This window comes from Arachis ipaensis, chromosome B2 (genome assembly GCF_059453495.1).
Source record: "Arachis ipaensis isolate K30076 ecotype BB chromosome B2, ASM5945349v1, whole genome shotgun sequence".
NCBI lineage: Eukaryota > Viridiplantae > Streptophyta > Magnoliopsida > Fabales > Fabaceae > Arachis > Arachis ipaensis.
Window position 1 is genome coordinate 105,308,264 of NC_142437.1, and position 21,093 is coordinate 105,329,356.

The 21,093-nt window shown below is 32.7% G+C and overlaps 2 protein-coding genes across 2 annotated transcripts; both read right to left on the reverse strand.

Annotated features, from left to right (window-relative positions):
• Positions 1 to 12,779: 12,779 nt before the first annotated feature.
• Positions 12,780 to 13,789, reverse strand: LOC107645444 (2-carboxy-1,4-naphthoquinone phytyltransferase, chloroplastic-like). The gene is made up of 4 exons (XM_088503617.1): positions 13,766 to 13,789; positions 13,162 to 13,272; positions 12,997 to 13,062; positions 12,780 to 12,917 (listed from the first exon to the last, which is right to left on the reverse strand). The coding sequence occupies exons 1-4, from the start codon at positions 13,787 to 13,789 to the stop codon at positions 12,816 to 12,818; spliced, it is 303 nt and encodes a 100-aa protein (XP_088359743.1). The 3' UTR covers positions 12,780 to 12,815.
• Positions 13,790 to 17,144: 3,355 nt separating this feature from the next.
• Positions 17,145 to 20,327, reverse strand: MYB1 (myb domain protein 1). The gene is made up of 2 exons (XM_016328347.3): positions 19,934 to 20,327; positions 17,145 to 18,235 (listed from the first exon to the last, which is right to left on the reverse strand). The coding sequence occupies exons 1-2, from the start codon at positions 20,262 to 20,264 to the stop codon at positions 17,457 to 17,459; spliced, it is 1,110 nt and encodes a 369-aa protein (XP_016183833.1). The 5' UTR covers positions 20,265 to 20,327; the 3' UTR covers positions 17,145 to 17,456.
• Positions 20,328 to 21,093: the final 766 nt, after the last annotated feature.

The following is a 21,093-nucleotide window of genomic DNA, read 5'->3' on the forward strand; positions in this document are numbered from 1 at the left end:
AGACGGGATAACTCAACCCATTTAGATCCGACCCGTTTAAGCTTGATTCATTCGCAAGCCATAATTTCTTAGCCCAGACCATTTATGGTTATCCTGATGGGTTAAACGGACTGGCCTGTTTATTCTTTTATTTTATTTTTTGAAAAATATTTTGACAAAAAATATCTTTTTAGGTAAAAAATCTTAAACAAACAATATTTTTTTTTAGTTGATGGATCGAATTTTCGGGTCGGATCGAAAGAAATATCAGCCAAAAAATAAACGGACTGTCCATTTAGCCCACACGCCTGTTTAACCAGCCAAAAAATAAATGGGTAAACGGGTTGGCCCGATGGGTTTAGCCTATTTTGACGGTCTTAATCCTAATCACCTTTAATCTTACTCTCATGCATGTACTTAGAAGAATAAAATTTATCCCTTAGTCAAAGATTCATATCTACATCAAATACACACACAAAGTATAGCCATGAAACAAGCCTTTCTTCTCTCTTCGCTAACGAATCGTGCTTATTTAGATTGGAATATATATAGGATTTTCACGAATTTCACTGGAGGTAGAGATTATATGCTTTTTATGTATCGTATATTAAATATTTTTTAGTATGGATGCTATAATTGCATGTCATGATATAATGTCTCTTTGTTACATAAAACATCAAGCATTTTGATGGTTTTCAGTGGCTAAGAGAGAGGGTTGAATCTTAGCCCCCTTTTCACTTAATAACACTTGCTGGTCTTTAGAACAACTTTTGGAGACTTTTTGATTTTTGTCTCGTACCCAACCACGAGACTTTTTCTTTTTATCTCGTGACCCGGCACGAGATATTTTTCAATTTTATCTCCTGTGCAGCAGAAACAGAAATGGAGTAAAAGAGAGAGAAAATTACACCCAGATATATCCTGGTTCAGCTGCTAAGTGTAGTGCATCCTACATCCAGTCTCCATCACAATGATGATGGAATTTCACTATAATCATTCTTGATTACAAACACCAATTCTCCCTAGGAACTACCCTTCTTATTCGGGACAAGTCCAGAATCTAATCCCCAATCCTGAACTTGACTTGGTCACTGCCAAGCTTTCAATTGCTAAGTGCTAACCCAACTTGTAAGGGGATTCCCACAGAATCATGAAACACAACACATATGTACAAAGGAACTCTAAGGACATCTATGACTTTTTCTTTTAATTTTGCACTCTCTGCCTTTTTTCGCTCTATGACTTTTTCTTACAAACCTCACTGTTTGCCTTTTTTCATGAGACTCAAGACAGACAAAATTAAACAGAAAATTATAAAACAGAAAACATTGAAGGAGAAGAACTTCTATTAGCTTAGGTAGCTATGAGAACTCTGTGCCTTGCACTCTCACTCCTTGCTTCAAGCCCTGGCTGTTCTCCCTTACTTATAGGGGGAAGCCTCCACGGTTGAAACCAAATAAACTAAGCCAAACTTCTTCTTCTTCATGCAAACCGGTTCGGCCAGAGAGAAAGAAGAGATAACCGAATGCTAAAACCCAACATGCAATTACCTCTGAGTCTTCTCTTTACACCAAGCTTTATCAATCTGAGCCATCAAACTTGTCTTGCTCTCCAAGAAGGACTTCTAGCCCTTGATGCTTCTTGATGTATGACAGCTCCTCCTGCTCCACTTTTGCTTCTTCCTTCACGCAGCCACCCTAGCTACCTTCTGTGATGAGTGAACACAAAAGCAGAGACGAGCCATCCTTGAGATCTTCTTCCTCTGACCGAAATCTTCTTCTTCCATTTTTGGTATGGAGAAGCTGAGATCTCTTCACCAAATCTTACCATAAGTGATGAAAATCTCAGCCACAACATACTTTTTGTTTTCTTTTTCTTGCCATCATTACAATGGTTTTTAGCTTGCTTCTAGCTTCTTCTTGATAGCTTGCAAAAGCTTCCATAGTTGCTGTGATGGAAGTGACCGAAAGTGAGAAGAGAGAATAGTAAGAGAAGAGAGAGAAAATAAAGGGAAGCATTAAATGGATTTGAACAAAGTTAATTTCCTTTCCTTTTGCTTTAGGCAGCGTGTAGCATTAAGTGCTATCTAATCAATCCCTTTTTCTCTTTCCTATTCCTAATGTTTGTATTAACTCTCCTTGATAAAATTTGAATTCCATCACATGGTAAACAAAGGAGATCCGTTGAAAGCATGAAGCAAAATATTTGCTTTCTTTCAATATTGGTCTCGGACCAACTTTAATGGTCTTGGAGCAAGAATTTCAATTGGGCTTGTATCACACATTCTGGCCCAAATATCATAACATTAATTCAGCCACAAGAATAAAAAATAATTTTCTATTAATGCTGAATGTATTTTTAATAGAATTGGGCTTGCAACAATTTTCTTTTCTGTTCGGCCCAATACAGAGATCTGTACACACAAAATTATTAATTAAGCAAGTATGATTTAAAATCAAATTAATAATTTTGTAATTAATTATTTCAATAATGTTTGTTCATCATCAAATTAAATTAGAGTTTTCTAAACTCATCAATCTCCCCCTTAATGACAAACATTATTAAAAAATTGAAATGGAAAGAGATCAAAAGTTAGAGTACTTCCTTTGTGAATACTTGGATTCTTTCCTTTCCAATTGTTACATGGCTCCTCCTTAATGTATGCTACTTTACCAAGGGAAGCTTTATACCTGTAACAATTTTTATCAAGTCTAAGGCAATAATGTTATTCAACATATTATATGTAGGATGTTGAATGGGTTGATTTATGAGTAGAATTGAAGTGATAAACAAAACTCATTTGTTATCATAAATTGATTTTCTGCTCAAACACATATAAAGCAATTGAGTACATATCAACCAAAAATATTTTTGATATTTCAAGAAGTTGCTATTCAATCTATTTGAAAATATTTTTCAATCAACATATTAGAGCAAAATAATCAGAGCAAGGAAATATTTTTGAGCATGATCATCTCAAAACATAGCAACTATTAGAATTTATTTACATATCACAACTTAAAGGAACGGCCAAAAATAAAATATTCCTAATCCATTATACAGTACAGCCAACATATTCACCAAGGTAAATCAAATGTATATTCCTGATCCAAAACATCAAACATCTTTACCAAGGTAAATCAAATGCATCCACAAGATAAATCAAATGCATATTTTTAATTCAAAACACAGCAGGCATATCTACAAATGCATCACAAGAATCAAGCTGATCACCACAACAAGTAATTGAAACAAGGGTGATCATAAATCCACAAAGGATTTTATCCCCTGTTTTGATCATAAATCCACAAAGGATTTCATCCCCTGTTTTCTTAATTTCAATTTCTTAGCCATTTCTCCCCCTTTTGGCATCAAGGGGCACCTGCAAAAAATTGACATTGGAAGCAAAATATCCAACATATAACCAAAATACCAAAAGTTTGTCACAGTGCCATAGGTCTAAAGTATCCAAGTATAAGAAAAACAGTGATCAATCATCAGATAAATTGTACTCAGAGCCATTTGCCTCATCATCACTGGTCGCACCCATCTCCTCTTCAAGACTCTGCAGCATTAGACCCACTCTCTCTTGGCGCTTCACCCATGCCCTTTCATTTTCAAAAGCTTTTTTATGTGCAGCCTTGTATGAATCCACCATTAGTTTAGACATATTAGAGAACTCAGTAAGGATGTCTCTCATCGATTCTGCTGTCTTGGAATGCTCAGGTAGTCGGCTCTCAAACTCGTTGTCAGAGGGAATAGACTTTTTTCCTTTGTTCCCTTTCATACCTCCTCCTCCCTTGATGATGAGTGAAACCTTATTTTTTACAGCTTCATTGATTAGATCAACTTTAAAATACTCAAAATTACTTGTGAGAAATATGTCATAAGGTAGATTTATCTTTTTGGTACTTTTAACAGATTCCCACATATGCCTTATCATAAGGTATCCAAAAGAGATAGGAGAGGAAGTGACAATAGCAAAAAGTATGAGAGAGTCAGAAACAGTTACTCTGTTATGTGAACCACTTTGAGAGGTTAGGATATGAGTGATGATTCTGTGGAGCAATGAGTTTGTGGGGCCGAGTGCCTTGTGAGTCGGGATGGTGCCGTCCAAGTCAGACAAGTTCTCGCAAATATGTTGAAGGGCAACCTTGGATGTGACTCCAACCTGCGAGTCCCATTTGTCAGTCATGTATGCTCTTGGTCCTTCATCTATGTAGCCTAGGGCAGCGCCGATTGTCTTCGAGTTCAGAGTCATGTATACCCTCTTTACATAGGAGTGAATGGTACCATCGATCAGCCTCATATTAGCATAAAATTCACGTACCAATCCAGGATAAACAGATTTCTGAATATGGAGCAGAGGAGTCCATTTCAGATTTTCAAATAGATGAGAAAAGTTGATTCCTTTGGCTGCCAGTGAGTCCAGATTCACTAGGTATGTGGCACATAAGTGGCGTTTCTCCAACACTTCCTTGTGAAACTCATAGAATGCACACGAATTGAACCTGGCAGGATCAAAGTGTGAATGAGATTTGTTGAACTTATTTTTGAATTTCAATGATTTCAAGTTGGCTGGTTCCCTTGTGTTGTGTAACACAAAGATTTTGGTCTTCTATGAACTGCATCCATGGGTGGTCTTCTTTGGAGGTGATGGATGCGGTGATGAAGGCAGTGAGGTGTGGGATTCTTCTTCTTCTTCAACCACTGGTTCCTTCTCCTTCTTCTTCCTAGAGGAAGTCTTTGTTGCTATCACTTTTCTCCTCATGTGTCCGTGTGCTTGGATGGTGGTGAGGGGGATGATGAAGAAGTGAAATGAATGTATATATGAGTGTGGGTTTGAGGTGTGGAAGGTTTTTGAGAGAAGAGGATTCGTTCACTTTTCCTTGGGGCAGTTTTCTTTTTCATGATAATGAGAATGGAGAAGTGGAAGGGGGAAGATGAAGAGAGAACCGAATTGAGTGGAGAGATGAGGGAGGTTAGAAACGCATTAAATGTTGAGTGGAGAGAGAATTGGAGGGAGTTAATACCCATTAATAAACGGTTATTTTATGTTGATAGTCTTTTCTAATCATTCTAAAGATAAAGATTAAAAAAATAAAAAAAATAAAAAAATATTGATGCCAATAAGATGGAATCTCATTTGACCTAGTTCTCCTTCTTTCTTTGATTTTTTTTTTGGATTAATTAACTTTCATAAACTGATAATTCATTTATTGTTTAATTCAAATATTGATATAACCTTATTAAAATTTTATTCGACAATGATGATAAATGAATTTTGAGTTAGTATGCATAGTCACTCGAATCAAATAGGAACAAAATAACACGACTCATCCTTATATCAAATTCTATGTCCCACTAACTTGAAAGATGCATTCGAACTTTAAAAAGGGAAATAAATATGAATATCTCCTATTATATATGCTTTGCTTCTTCCCATTTTTTATTGGTCCTACCTAGAGGTGAACATAAATCTAATAATATTCGTAAATTTGTAGTATTTTTTCGTATCTAATACACAAATTGTAATATAAAAAATTTTAGTTAAAATGACGGTTTTTTAGAGTTATTATGACAGTTTAAACTGCCATTATTACCTTAAATGGCAATTAAAAAAACAGCAATAATTCTAAGCGCCATTAATCGCCACCATTCTGATGATTAAAACGAAAGTTTTCTCTACGTTTAAAGAGGCGATTAAAACCACCATTTTAATTAGATAAAATGGCGATTTTTTAATTGTTTAAAACGGCAGTTTAAAACTGTCGTTTTTACTGGTTAAAATTGCATTTTTTTATGTTTATAATGGAGGTAAAAACCATCATTTTTACCGAGTAAAATGATAATTTTTTCGTTTAAAGTGACGATTAAAACACTATTTTTTACCTGCCAAAATGACAGTTTTTGCTTAGTTAAAATGGCTGTTAAAATTGCCGTTTTTAACTAATTAAAATGACAGTTTTATATTATTCAAAATGACAGTCTTAATCGTCGTTTTTACCTAATTAAAATGACAATTTTATGCTATTTTTATCGGATAAAATAACAGCTTTTACTCGTTTAAAATAGTGGTTAGAACAAATAATTTTTATAATTCATATAATTTTTATAACTCATACATAGTCATCAAAAATCAAAAGTCATAATCCAAAAACAAAATATCAACAATAACATAGTTTTTCAATAACAGATCTTAACATATGGTCCTCAATACATAAATATCATGCAAGATCATTACTTTCTAACTTTTTGTTGATGAAATCTCGCTCTCTTGATCTAATCTCTAAAACAAAAGAAGAGAGTTAAAAGATTAACCAATAAAAATATATTATAAAAATTTATACTCCATTAATTAATAATATTTTATATCTCATTATGCAAGATAATATTTCATATTTTATTATGTATGATAATGCTCCATACTGTATAATATATCATCCGTAATAATAACTATTTTATAACAATTCTCTTGTATTTTCTTTTGTTTCTCTTGCATGTTGCTAATTATTAAAGGTTAAATTAGGCTCGCTTTTAGTTCAAGAAGTTGGATAAATCAAAATATCTGTAGAATAGATCAGAGTTAGAAATGTTAGAATTGAATGTGTCCAAAGTCCTAAATCTTCCAAATGGGTTGTGGCTTGTGGGCTATAAAATTATAATAGCTTTGTCTCCAAAAGAAACGACCCATCTCTCTCTCTCTCTCTCTCTATATATATATATATAAATAAGAAAGCAAGATTGCCAACAACAGCTACACAACAAAACTCATTCTAAGAAGACCCATTATGTCTGTGCATTGCACATGTTGAAGAATCAATCAGATGTTTATTTATAACTCAAAAAATTATTATTAAACTTTTATATTGTTCTAATTTTTTTTCTTCAGTCAAATTTTATCACTGCGCTCTTATATGAGATGATAAATCACTTTTTTATTACAAAATTATTATTTAACCATAAAGGAGCTAAATAAAAAAGTAATATTTATATAATATATAGTACAAACTACAAAGACTTACTTTTACAACATCTAATTTAAGTATTTAACCGATCTAGGCCTCGACTCATCAACCACAGCTTCCAATCCATATTTTCTTTTGTTTGGACATTAAACTATGTCTTATGTTAACAAAAATATTTGATGAAAATTCTTGCCAATATAAAATAAAATAACTCCTCCACCAAATTATGTAACAGATCAATGTAAGGTCAACCTAATACCATTGTTCTGCACCACAGCCTAATAAATTAAATAATAGGTGGTTAGGAGGGTATTTTTGTCATCTTAGAGTTAAGGAACGAAATGATAATTTTGTTATATCTAAGAATCTGAATTCTAGAGGAATTATGTCATGTCAGTCTTGGACATCTAGAAGACCAAGAGTCTGTCTCAAGAAGGCAACAATTCATAAGGCCCATTGGGTTAAGGCAAGACAACAAGAAACCCAATAAAACTTTTCAAATTCAATTGAAGGCATATTTTATTATTTATTTTCAAATTTTTAGGCCTTTATTTTAAGTTTGTTTCGTTGTTAAAGTTTGTTGAAAGATTTGATTTACTTTTGATTTATTTAGTAGTATTTTTAGGGATTTTAAATTTAAATAAAATCTGATCTAATCCAATAAGATCAAATTTGATTTAAATTATTTATCTTATCTTTTAGCTAGTTTAAATAGACTCCTAACAAACTAGCTAAAAGATAAGATAATATAACTAATTTAAATCATATTTGATCTTATTGGATTAGATAAGATTTTATTTAAATTTAAAATCCCTAAAAATATTATTAAACAAATCAAAAGTAAATCAAATCTTCCAACAAACTTTAACAACAAAACAAACTTAAAATAAAGGCCTAAAAATTCGAAAATAAATAATAAAATATGCCTCCCATTGAATTTGAAAAGCTTTATTGAGTTTCTTGTTGTCTTGCCTTAACCCAATGGACGTTATAAATTGTTGCCTTTTTGAGACGTATTCTTGATCTTCTAGATATCTAAAATTGGCATGGCACAGTTCCTCTAGAATTCAGATCTTTAAATATGACAAGATTATCATTCCATCTCTTAGCTCTAAGATGACGAAAATATCCTCGTAACCACGTATCATTAAACTAAACTAGATCACATTGATACTTGCCTATTTATTTTTATTCAATTTGCATCCAAATATTAATATATAGTACTTTGTTGTTTTCAAGCTACTTTCGTTTTCTAGGAAGTGTGCTTTGTTAGACTCAACAACTAACGTTAGTTGTTGGGCAAGTGGTACGGTTGATGCAAACTCATTCGCAGCCCTCACATCATTTCCTGTTCTGCTTCTTTTTCATTCCAGGTCATGGAAAGTATTTGGTCAAATAATCAAATGGAAATTTTTTTTGGTGCTTAAGTAAATTTTGGCTAATTTGTCTAAAAGTAGAAATAGAATAAGGTGGGACGACTCACCTTTTTATATTTTAAATTCTGCCAATAAAATTTAGGCACATAGGAGAGAGAAATATATATAGTAGTCAAAGTGACATTTCCATTGTTATGTTCAACTTTCCCACATTGCATATTACCAAGTGGTGACTAATTGGACTCTCCGGTTGGAAACAGCATGAAATGATTTATTCATAATATTTTCAAACTCCTTTCAACCAAACCATATTCCTCTCGCCTGAAATTTCCCATGATTTTGAATGATTTCTTGCAAGAGACAGGAAACTACAAAGCCAACTTTCAAAATGTTGCACTAACACAGAGCAGGTAAACGACTATGCAACTGCTTGAACTAAAATATCAATGATAAATGATTATGGTTACCATTGTAAGTGATGTGATAACTGAAAATTTGGAATCTTACTTAAACCATATATAAATTTGGTAGAATTGGTTTTTTGTTTAAGATTTTTAGTACTGCTATTTCTGGGAATGATTTTCTCCCGGTTTTCCTTAGAGCATTTGGTAGGTCAACCAAATTTTCATTTTTTTTTTTATATATTTTCAAAAATACATAGTTGGTGGCAGTCAAGTAGGCAATAGACCAATAGTGGTGTATGGCAATAGTAATATTTTTGTCTTTTCTTGAGGAAAACATTCCTCAGTCCAAAAAAACAAAAGGGGAAAACATTTGTCCTCATAGAAATGTCACAATCCCATGTAGAAGGTGTGATTACTTTGGAAGGGACTTGTCATGCCACTCACAGCCTTACCATCAATATGACCGAAAAAGAAATTACGAATTAATATGGTGCATTTTTTTTTAATTTCAAAAATCGTTACAGTGCAATTGAAAAGTCATAGACCATTTTGATACAAATGCGCAATTTTAGACATCAAAATGCAGTTTAACTCAATGTTGGCTAAAAACTATTACCAGGAATGCCACGTTCTCAAGGATACTTCTTCGGATCTTCTACCAAATATGAAAAAGATTTCACATTTTTTCCCTGCCAAACATCTCTTGGAACAAGATCTTAGTAAATCACAAAAGAAAACACGGCTTAGGATTCGGTGGTCCAAGAACGTTTGGACCACTTAGTGGTCCCAAAACAAAACATGTTTTTTAAGTTTTTTTAATAACTGCTACATAGTCCTTTAACTAATTTTAATTATAAATTGACCCCATATATTTTATATAATTATAAAAACGATTTTTTATTTTATAAATAATTAATTTATCATAAATCTATCATGTTCATTAACAATCAAAAACAAAAACAACTTTTTGGCCATTACAATCGATTAAAATATTAAATTTGATTCATCTCGTTCGCGAGGAATCTTAAAATTGTGTTTTCTGCGAAAACCAATCGATTGGAATAATGAATCAATCGATTGAATTATATCTCAATCGATTGGATTACAGTTTACCACTAAACAATCGATTGAAAATTGCCAAAAGCATGGTTTTCGCATAACTCAATCGATTGGTCATACGATCCAATCGATAGAACGATGAATAAAAATTGGATTTTTGTAATTCAATCGATTGTTTAGAATTTCCAATCGATTGAATGCTTCAAAACAACCTGGGTCTCACCAAATTCAATCGATTGCTTTTGTGACTCAATCGATTGAATTTAGGGGTGCACAGACCCGGCCCGGCCCGAAGGCCCGGCCCGGTCCCGAACACTTTTGGGGCTAATTTGGTGTGATTTCATCGGGTTTAGGGCCGGGTAAGGGTCTCAAAAATAGACCCGGTCATTATTTCGGGTCGGGTCCGGGCCATATCTCGGGTCACCCGAAGTCGGCCCGGTAACCCGGTCATCATACACAATTAATATTTTGTATTATTAGTGATGGATCATGACTATTCTTATGTGGAATTTAAGTATTGTAAATCTTAATATTTTGTGTTATTAGTCATTATAAGACTATAAGTTAATGTTTTATGTTTAGAATGCATAAGACTTTATACTAATGCATAATATTGTGTTATTTGTATTGATTTAAATATTTGGTATTATTAGACAATATTAGTATTGATTGTGGTTATACTTTAGTATTGATTGTGGTTATGCTTTAATTTTGAAGAAGGGTTGGTTCTTGTTATATTTTTCTAAGTGAATTTTACCATGTTAAATAATGGTTGGAGTCTTGGAAATTTGGATATTTTTACATGCTAACTTACAAGAAGGTATCAACGTAATGTAATGTTAACGGCCCGGTTTTCACCCGGTATAATTGTGGCCCGAAAGTGTATTGGTTTCATCGGGTCTAGGGCCGGGTTCGGGTCTAATAAATAGACCCGGTGTATATTTCGGGTCGGGTCTGGGTCACATCAAACCCGGCTTCACCCGACCCATGTGCACCCCTAATTGAATTTACCCAAACAATATGAATTTGTCAATTTCAATCGATTGTAGTGTGTGTGAATTCAAATTCAATCGATTGAAATGATAATTCAATCGATTGGAACGCGATGTATTACGCCTATGTCAGTCTTGTTTTCGTTTTTAAAAATTATCTTTTTATTCATCTATCTTTTCTTTAAAATTCTATCTTCCTTTTTTAAGGTTTTATTTTGAATTAGATACTCTAATCTTATCTTTTCCTTAATATTAACATTATAAATTGGTGAATAATCCATCACCAATTATTCAATCCCACCATTAAAATCGTGTATCATTCTCTTTATAAAAAATTTCATTGTTTTTCTTTCGAACATCCATCCATCTACTGAATATCCAATTTTTTTATTTTTTATCCGTCTATTTAATATCCACTTTTTGTTCATCGTTAATTGACAATCACCGTTTGCGGCAATCAGCAAAGGTCCAATCAATTTTTTTCATTGTAGTGTTCAGAAAATAATCCATCGTTTTTAGAAACAACTCTCTAATATTTACTTACCATTTTTTGTACTAATTTATAGTGAATAAATTGCAGCTTGAGGATCACGATATTCGCATGATAACCGCTGTGTATTTACTCCGGAATCGGATCAACCATAAGAAGGCACAAATTATAGCGTCGGCCGATGATTTTTGGAAATTGCACACTAACCATGAGATGTAAAGATTATAGTAGTAATCTAGATAAAACTTAATACTTTGGTTATTGTCAATTTATTTGTTATGTTTGGTGGATGTACTTCTTTAGTTATTTTTCAATGACTTCTTAAATAGATATTTATCGTTTTGTGGCTTCTACAATTTTTCTTTATTTCTATGCAATTTATAGATACTTTAGTTTAAAAAACTCATATTATTTTGATGAAGTAATGTTATTTTCATTTATTATTTCAACAACAATGGCATACAAATATTATGTCTTGTGAATTATATTTTATATTATTTAATTAATTTATAAATAAAAAAATTCCATGTCTTTTTATTTGTTTGCATTCTATTTTGGATTTTTGCATCTTATCAAGATTTGACCTCTCTATTTTAATTAATTTTATATATGTTGCTAATAGATAAAAAAATCTAGATAAGAGTAACCATAAGAACAATCAATCATGATTACTATATATTGCATTTGGAAAGAGAGACTTTTTAAAACAACATAACGAAAAATCAAGAAGCAATAAATTAGAACAGCAAACCAGAAATTCAAATTACATAAAGAACAGTTTCTTCTTCTTCCCTTCCCCCTTCTTTTTCTTCCCTTCCCCTTTCGGACGAACAGAGATACTCTTTCTCTTTTTTTTTTCATTTTATAATTTTTTATTATGGATAATTTGATCCAAAATTTTAACATCTAAGTAAAAAAGACGATTTCGTATACAAAAAAAGATTAGAAACGAAAAAAATTTTAGCCTATACCTTAAGAACCAAAATCGTTCTTAACCCTTAATATTTTATAGGGACTTACTAAAATACCTTTTAATTTTAATACTGTATGATATGAGATATAGAAATTCTTGGTTCGGCTAGAAAAACCAAGGTGAGACCACATAATGAAAAATTCCGAGGGGAATGAAAAATTCATTACACATATTTTAATTGTAGAGAACATGTGGTAAATTGGATTTCCATTCTAGAGTTTCTTAGGTAACATAGAAGAATCAACCGTGCATATATTCACTTGGACTACAAACTATGCAATTACATCATTAGGGACAACTGGACAAGGAGCAATCAGATTTGAAAACAAACAAAGGTATGTGTCCTTGTATGTAACACCAAAAAATGTTAAACTATCAAAAAAGCCTAAGTGAGACTTCTAACTAGATTGGTATCTCAACATATAAGATATAAATTTTCTCCACTATTTATTTGGCCATAAGAAGTGGAGGCAAATGAAAAACACTTGAAATGAAGAATGCAAAGAATCAGTATAAAATTCTGAGACAACTTCCATCTTCAGAGATATGGTCTCTTGCATGCATAGAACTGTTGTTAAACCACTCTAGCCGCTACCAGCCCACAAGCCAGAGCTGCTCCAAACAAAGCATGTAACCTCACACAGAAGTACTTTGCCATGAAGACATTGCTTTTGTCCTGTAAGTAAATAACATAACCAAGGCTTAATACCAAACTCCAGGAATCATAAAAGGGTAACACAAAGTCTTGGACGTGCCTTATGATTTTCTTGCACAAATCTCACTACCAAGTTTCCAATTGGTAAGGTCAAGGCACAAAGGAACTAGAACCACCATAGTCATAGCAAGAGAGAAGACAAACAAATCATAAGCTCATAATGAGATGAGAAGATATCAGAAATTAAGTGTTTAGAGTTGCATACAATACTGGCTAGGGGAAGCGCCTTGCACAGACCGAAAGCAATCAAAAGAGCATAGAGTGCCATGACTGCCACTTTCACTACCTCTGCGCCTCTTGCAGTGCCTAGTCTAACCTGAAAGAGACAATGGGAAATCAAAATTATCCTAATCCGAATCCTAACTAGCAACAATACCTAACAAAATAAATCAATAACCAGCAACAATGAATCAAATTAACAATGAATTAACAAGTCAGCAAGTCAGCAATAACTTTGGTGGTATACTCCAGCTTTTAAGTTCAAATCTCCATTACAGTTAAAATATTGTGTTGAGAAACAATTATGTGATCAATCTGATTTTAATGAAGTTTATTCACTTCTTTTTGTCATACTGATCTTACAAAGATAGTTGTATGCGCATATTATGTTGCAAGATGAATAATGACATTAGATTTTACCATGTTAATTTTATATGATAGGAATTGTCCAGTGGGGAGTATTTTACCATGGTAAGACAAATGAAGACTATAATGACGTGAATGTAAAGCATATTTGGGTGTGAGGTTGCGAGGGTTGCGAGATTAAGTAAACAATATCAATGAATCAACGATTTAACCAAATCACATACCTGACTCGGTGGCTCGGGCTCCATATCTGACTTGAATCGGTGGCTGGGTGGGAGACTTGAATCGGTGACTGGTGGGTGCTGTGTTGTGGGTGGCGACTGGCGAGGGTTGTGGCTCTGTTACTGCTGGGTGTGAGGTTGTGAGGTTCGGGCTCTGCTACTGCTGGGTGCGAGGAAGGAGGCTCGTGCTCTGCTACTGCTGGCGCTGGGTGCGAGCGTCGTTCAGGCTGTGGGGCGAGTGTCGTGCGCTACTGCAGAGAGGAGAGCGCGACGGTGAGAGGAGAGTGCGACGGTGAGAGGCTGAGACTGAGAGCTTTGGATTGGGGGTGGGAGGCGTGGGGTTAGGGCTCACTTCTGCTCAGTAATCGCTACTTTTAGCTACATCTGAATGAGGTTGATTAGTGCCTTCGTCTACAGCCTTGTAAGATGAGTACAATCCCATAATTAGGTCACGTGTCTCTTCATATCTCTCTGGTACTTTAGCAGCAACAGCAGCCAATTGTTTAGAAAATTCCATCAAGGCACTTTGGCGACTAATAACAACAGCATCCCTCGTGAACCCACTTGGATCAATGAGTGCTGACTTAACCTTTTTTGTCCATCTATCCAATACCAATGACCGGGGAATCTCACAAATGTCAATGTCAACCAGAACTTTCACAATATGTTCGCAGGGAATTCCAAATGACTCCATTCTTAAACAGGTACACATGAAGATCATTTCTTCTTGACGAAAATCAATGGTCCACATAAAATCGGGCCTCCCATGCTTACACATAATGTACTTTATGCCATCATCGTTATTCTCTATGTTTAGCACCCGCATTGATCCAGCTCTAGAAAGAAATGGCCGAAAGAAACGAAATATCTCATAAGTGTATAACTCAGCAGCATATCTCTCTAGCAGCTCTATACAAGTCTTCATGACGGGCACCCCACGTGTAGATTCATAATCAGCATTAAATTCTTTAAAGCGCATGTGTGCAACACACCTTTGAAAATGCTCTACGAAACTTGTCAAATCATGCCGCGACCCCACATACCTTGCAACAATTGAGTGTAAACCTTCACATCTTGAGGTAGTTCTAAAGCCAGCAAAGAATTTTCCTCTTATATATACAGTATCCCACATATGCTTCTCTTCGTACATGTTGATCACCCACGGCTTATCCTCAAGGCCAAATTCTTCGTATATTGCTAGCAGGGACGGATCCAGAGATTTTAATATTGAGGTGCCAATTTTTATATAATTTTTTTTAATCTATAAAAATAATTAACATATAGTTATTGGAGTTAGTTTTTTAATAGATTTATTAAGATACATATAATTATAATTTTTCCAACAATTTTATTTTTAATATGATAGTTACATAAATAAAATATAACTTTAACAATTGTACATTACAAATTTATAAAATACCATATAATTTATAACGGGATTTGCTAAAAATGATCCCATATCTTATTAATTAAAATTCATTCTTTCAAAAGTTTTAAAAAAATTTGAAAATAAATTATAAATTATTAATTAATTGAAAGACACAGTACCATTGTAGAATACAAGATATACGATATCTTTATAAAATTTTTCTTTTACCAATGTGAATTTAGAAGAAGAATTAATATTTTTTACAAGAAAATAATATCTACAGTACATAATGTGATTACCAAAACATAACTACTTAAGTTATTATTAATATAAAAATATGAATGTTAAATATATTAATATAAAAAAACAAATGATTTTAAAAAAAAATAAATATAGAAATTATTATATAAAAACTAATTTGAAAGGTACAAAGACTTGAGGGTATGATATTAAATTAGTTAGGTAAAAATATTAGTGAATTAATAATTAAGACATAAATCTATTACATAGTGAAAAATAATACATATAAAACTATTAAATTACCTAATATTTGTTTTTATTTTTTAAACACAAATCTTATATGTAAGTATAATTTCTTAAAATTTTGGGGGGTCCAGGCCACTACTCGCCCCCTCTAGGTCCGTCCCTGATTGCTAGCTAATTAGTAATAAAAAATAATAACATCTATTTACTTTTTAGTAATTATCAATGTCTTGTCAGTTAATAAAAGATAAAAAAAACATTTTTTCATTACACAATCAATTTTACGAATAATTGGAAAATTAGAGATTCTATCCACTTACCTCGATTTTGTAATCAAAACGATGGATTGTTTTCTAAACACTACAATGAAAAAAATTGATTGGACCTTTGCTGATTGCTGCAAACGGTGATTGTCAATTAACGATGAACAAAAAGTGGATATTAAATAGACGGATAAAAAATAAAAAAAAATTGGATATTCAGTAGATGGATGGATGTTCGAAAGAAAAACAATGAAATTTTTTATAAAGAAAATGATACACAATTTTAATGGTGGGATTGAATAATTAGTGATGGATTATTCACCAATTTATAATGTTAATATTAAGGAAAAGATAAGATTAGAGTATCTAATTTAAAATAAAACCTTAAAAAAGGAAGATAGAATTTTAAAGATAAGATAGATGAATAAGAAGATAGTTTTTAAAAACGAAAACAAGACTGACATAGGCGTAATACATCGCGTTCCAATCGATTGAATTATCATTTCAATCGATTGAATTTGAATTCACACACACTACAATCGATTGAAATTGGCAAATTCATATTGTTTGGGTAAATTCAATCGATTGAGTCACAAAAGCAATCGATTGAATTTGGTGAGACCCAGGTTGTTTTGAAGCATTCAATCGATTGGAAATTCTAAACAATCGATTGAATTACAAAAATCCAATTTTTATTCATTGTTCTATAGATTGGATCGTATGACCAATCGATTGAGTTATGCGAAAACCATACTTTTGGCAATTTTCAATCGATTGTTTAGTGATAAACTGTAATCCAATCGATTGAGATATAATTCAATCGATTGATTCATTATTCCAATCGATTAGTTTTCGCAGAAAACACAATTTTATGATTCCTCGCGAACGAGACGAATCAAATTTAATATTTTAATCGATTGTAATGGCCAAAAAATTGTTTTTGTTTTTGATTGTTAATGAACATGATAGATTTATGATAAATTAATTATTTATAAAATAAAAAATCGTTTTTATAATTATATAAAATATATGGGGTCAATTTATAATTAAAATTAGTTAAAGGACTCTGTAGCAGTTATTAAAAAAAACTTAAAAAACATGTTTTGTTATGGGACCACTAAGTGATCCAAACGTTCTTGGACCACCGAATCCTAAGCCAGAAAACACAATTGTTTCAGTTTGATTTAACCAACTCTAAGTTGCAAAGTTGCAATAATTTTATAAATGATTAGATTTGCTAAATGACAAAAAAAAAAAAAAAAGTGGAGCCACAAATCTTTCATATTGAAATGCAATTATGCAAATAAATTCTCTACACTATACTACATGGACAATGTTGTTAGCAACTACAACTTTTACAACAGGGATATAAAGTCCTAATTAGTCAACAAAGCCACTACTACTTAACTAATGAAAACTCGTTATTACAACAATTAACAAGTCACTACTCACTACAGCCTTTGAATTTCGTTAAAGTTGAGGGAGTAAAGTCAGCAAAACCATCCGGTTAATATCAATATTGCCTACATGGACCATGTTCCTCCACTTAGAATAAAATTGATAATTATCAATTATCATTCTAATGACCAATATGCACTTGAGAGCCATTAGAAACTACTCTGCTGGTTGTTTCTCCCATCATTTTAACACTGCTATTCTCCAATCCGCTTTTAAGCCAAGCAAGGTTGCTGATGTCTGTAGCAATTGCAGCCAACTCAAAACTTGGGAAAGATTGAGGTTCGGAGAATTCGATGAATTCTGGACCCAACAAAGAGCTTTTGAATTTTTTACCATTTGGAGCACCACAACAACCGTGGCCACACTGGTGAGGCACTGATTGGTCACTGTAAATTCCTTCAAGCATTTTGCAAATTTCTCTATCTGGTTTTGATGATTGTAAGATGGGTCCCTGAATTTGTCTTTGAGTTGATGTTGAAGGTTGGAAACCATCAGCAGTGTGATATACGCTAAAAGCACTAATTCGTGCCTTTGGCCGAAAAAGGGTAGGAGGATCCTTGACTTCATGGTACAATTGACCCTCCATCCGTGATTTTTCTTCGTATTTATCATCCATAGCCTCTGCAGAACTAACATCTCTTCCTTCAGAGGATCTTAATGAATTAACATCACATGAAAGTGTTTCTTCTGATGATGCTTTGGCTTTGTCAAGGCTAACATCTTCCACCATGTTACTAGATTCTACCTTGATCTTATCATGCTCAACTCCTCGACGCCTCAAAGTGGAATTCCAGTGGTTTTTAATGGCATTATCTGTTCTTCCTGGAAGAAGTCTGGCTATGGCTGCCCATTTGTTCCCATGAATTGCATGAGCAGCAACTATGATACGATCCTCCTCATCTGAAATAAATTGTAGCTTTTGAGCTTTGATTTTCAGTAAAGTAACTTAATAAGATTAAATGAAAAAATAAACTACAGAATTTTCTTAGTAAATATAAAAGGTATAATTCTTAAATAGAGAACTTTGAATTCTGGACATTGTATTGCCATCACATTTCAAAATTTAGACAGTTTCTATTAGTTCCAACTATGAAATTTCACAAATGAAAACCCCACTCAGCAGAAAAAGTCATCTGTGAAACATTAAACGGATAATAAGGATGGTAAGTGGTTCTAGTTCATGATCATTGCCTGAGCAGTCAAATAGAAGCATAAACGGGAACAAAGAGTTGGCAAAATGGAAAGATGGGAAGAGGATGATGAGGCAAATGATGAGACTGTCAATACAACTTCTTTTGAGGAGCAGACTTATGAGGTAGCAAGGTTAACTTGCCAACTGAGTAAAGACCTTGATTTGCTTGTTGATGAAGATGAGGAAGTTATTCATGTATTAGCCAAAAATCATTGGTAGAAAGGCAATGATCCCAAAGCTTCAAGGATTAGGGTATTATCTGCCTTTGTGTGAAAAAAATTGTTATCGTTAGCTTTTGGGTTAGTACTTGGTAGAATCCTCCTCATTTTGAGATCCTCTTGAGGCTTTTGGATGCAATAATGCTCCACTCTTTCGAAATCAAGCAATTAATCAATTATCGAAAAGAATTGGATATTGAGGAGCTCTATCATAAGGTCGCTTCACATTACATCAGTTTCGGTTATTGTTCCCCCTCCCTCTTTTCAGCGGCGGTCCCAAATGAATATTACATCAGAAATATTTGGGATTAAAATTTTAAGTAAATATACAAAGACAATTTGTGATCTCCTTGTTTTCCATAGTCTTTACTTCTGATCTTCTGGTTGTCAAATTTTAATGGCCAATAAGACTATATAAGAGAATGAAGTGAAATAAGGAAGGCACACATGGTTAGAGAAATGTAATGAGATGTTTTCATAATATCTTGAATCCTTTACCAGTTGCTGTGTAGACAGACTTATCCTTCTTTCAAACCTTTTTAATCCCTTTATAAAAGTCTAACTAGATTCTTTACCCTAGATTGCTAACTTCAGCACCAAAGAAACCTTAGAAATTAAAAAGATGCAATAGCCATTTATTATAGAACAAATAGACACTGGTAGAAGATATCTTCAACACAACAATCTTCCATGTCAATAGATTGGTTCAAAGCATAAGCAACAACCTTATTACCAAACATCAACAATTCTATTCTGGAAACAATCATGGATAATTGGACATAACAGAACAAAATAGTTACATTAGCTATTAGTAACAACTAACAACCATCACACCAGTATTATTAACCTGAAATATAAGAAGCTCAGATAAACTACTTATGATCCAGCCTCCACAATTCACATATTATCTCTCATGTTAAAGATGCAATCTTTAATCTCTAAAGTCCAGACATTTTAAAGTATCTTGAATTTTTTATCCCTACTATTCAAAGTTTAATTTCAAAAACATTAAAACTAAATCGAAAAAAATAACAATACCAAATAATTAATCCCAAAACAGAATTTCATTTTTAATTAGTCTTGTGTTGTTATTTCACATCAAAAATCCTAAATTCAGAAAACAAGATGAAAAATCAACATCTTGAAGGAAAAGCTCTAAATCGAGAACTAAAGAAATTGTCTGCATACCGGTAAAGGGTTTGCGCTTAACGGCGGGGTCGAGCTGGTTGCACCACCTTAGGCGGCAGGACTTGCCCGATCTCCCGGCGATCCCACGTGCGATGAGGCTCCAGTTTCTGGCACCAAACTTGCTCACCAGACGGCTCAAAATGGTGTCCTCTTCTGGCGACCAAGGCCCCTTCACCCTGTCTCTGTTACTTCCACCGCCACCACTTCCACCAGCTTCGGCTATCTCCGTCGGTCCCTCGTCGCCGCTCCCAGTGTCAGCGGCAGCATCTGCTCCAGTGGAAGCTCCTTCGTGATCGACGGTGGTAGTGGCAGTTTCTTCCGGAGGCTCCATAGTTGAAAGTTGAAACTTGAAAGAGTAGTTACGCCGTTTAGAATTAGAATTTAGAAGGAAGGAAGAAAAGGGGTGAATGAGTGAGACTGTGACAGTGACAATCCAATGAATGTTTCTTCTTCAATTACACTTCTGTCCTCAGTTTTCATCCGTTTAAAATAATCTGTGTAAAACTGTAAATTGTAAAGTTTAATTATTTAGTTGGTTTTTATAATTTTATTAAATTTTTATATTTTTTATTTAATTTTTTATAATTAAATTATTTTATGTTAAAAATATTTAAATTAATAGAATATTTTTAAAAAAATATATAGTTAAATATTTAATTAAATTTTTAATTGTGAATATTTTTAATTTATAAATAAATATTTAATTGATTTTAATATTTTTTATATTGTAAAAGATCTAATTACAAAATTAAAAATGGTATAGAAATTTAACTAAAAAATATAAAAATTTAATTATAAATTTGATAAAATTATAAAGACTAATAAAATAATTAAATGATAATAAAATAAGATTTTATCTATTTTTATTTTTATTAATAAAGTAAAATTAACGGAGACTTAAAATAAAAAACATGTTAGTACTTTTATCGTGATCAATGATTTGTTTAATAAGAAAATAAAATTTAATGAGTAATTTTATTTTTAATATATAGTAAGTTGTTATAAATTTTTGGAACTTAAGGATTACTATTTCAGTTTAATTTAAAAGATTATAATATATATTTACTAAAAAAAATACTAATATAGAAACATATATTTATATAATATATTTCAAATTCAAATTTATTTTTAAATTTTATAAATATAATATAATCAAAATT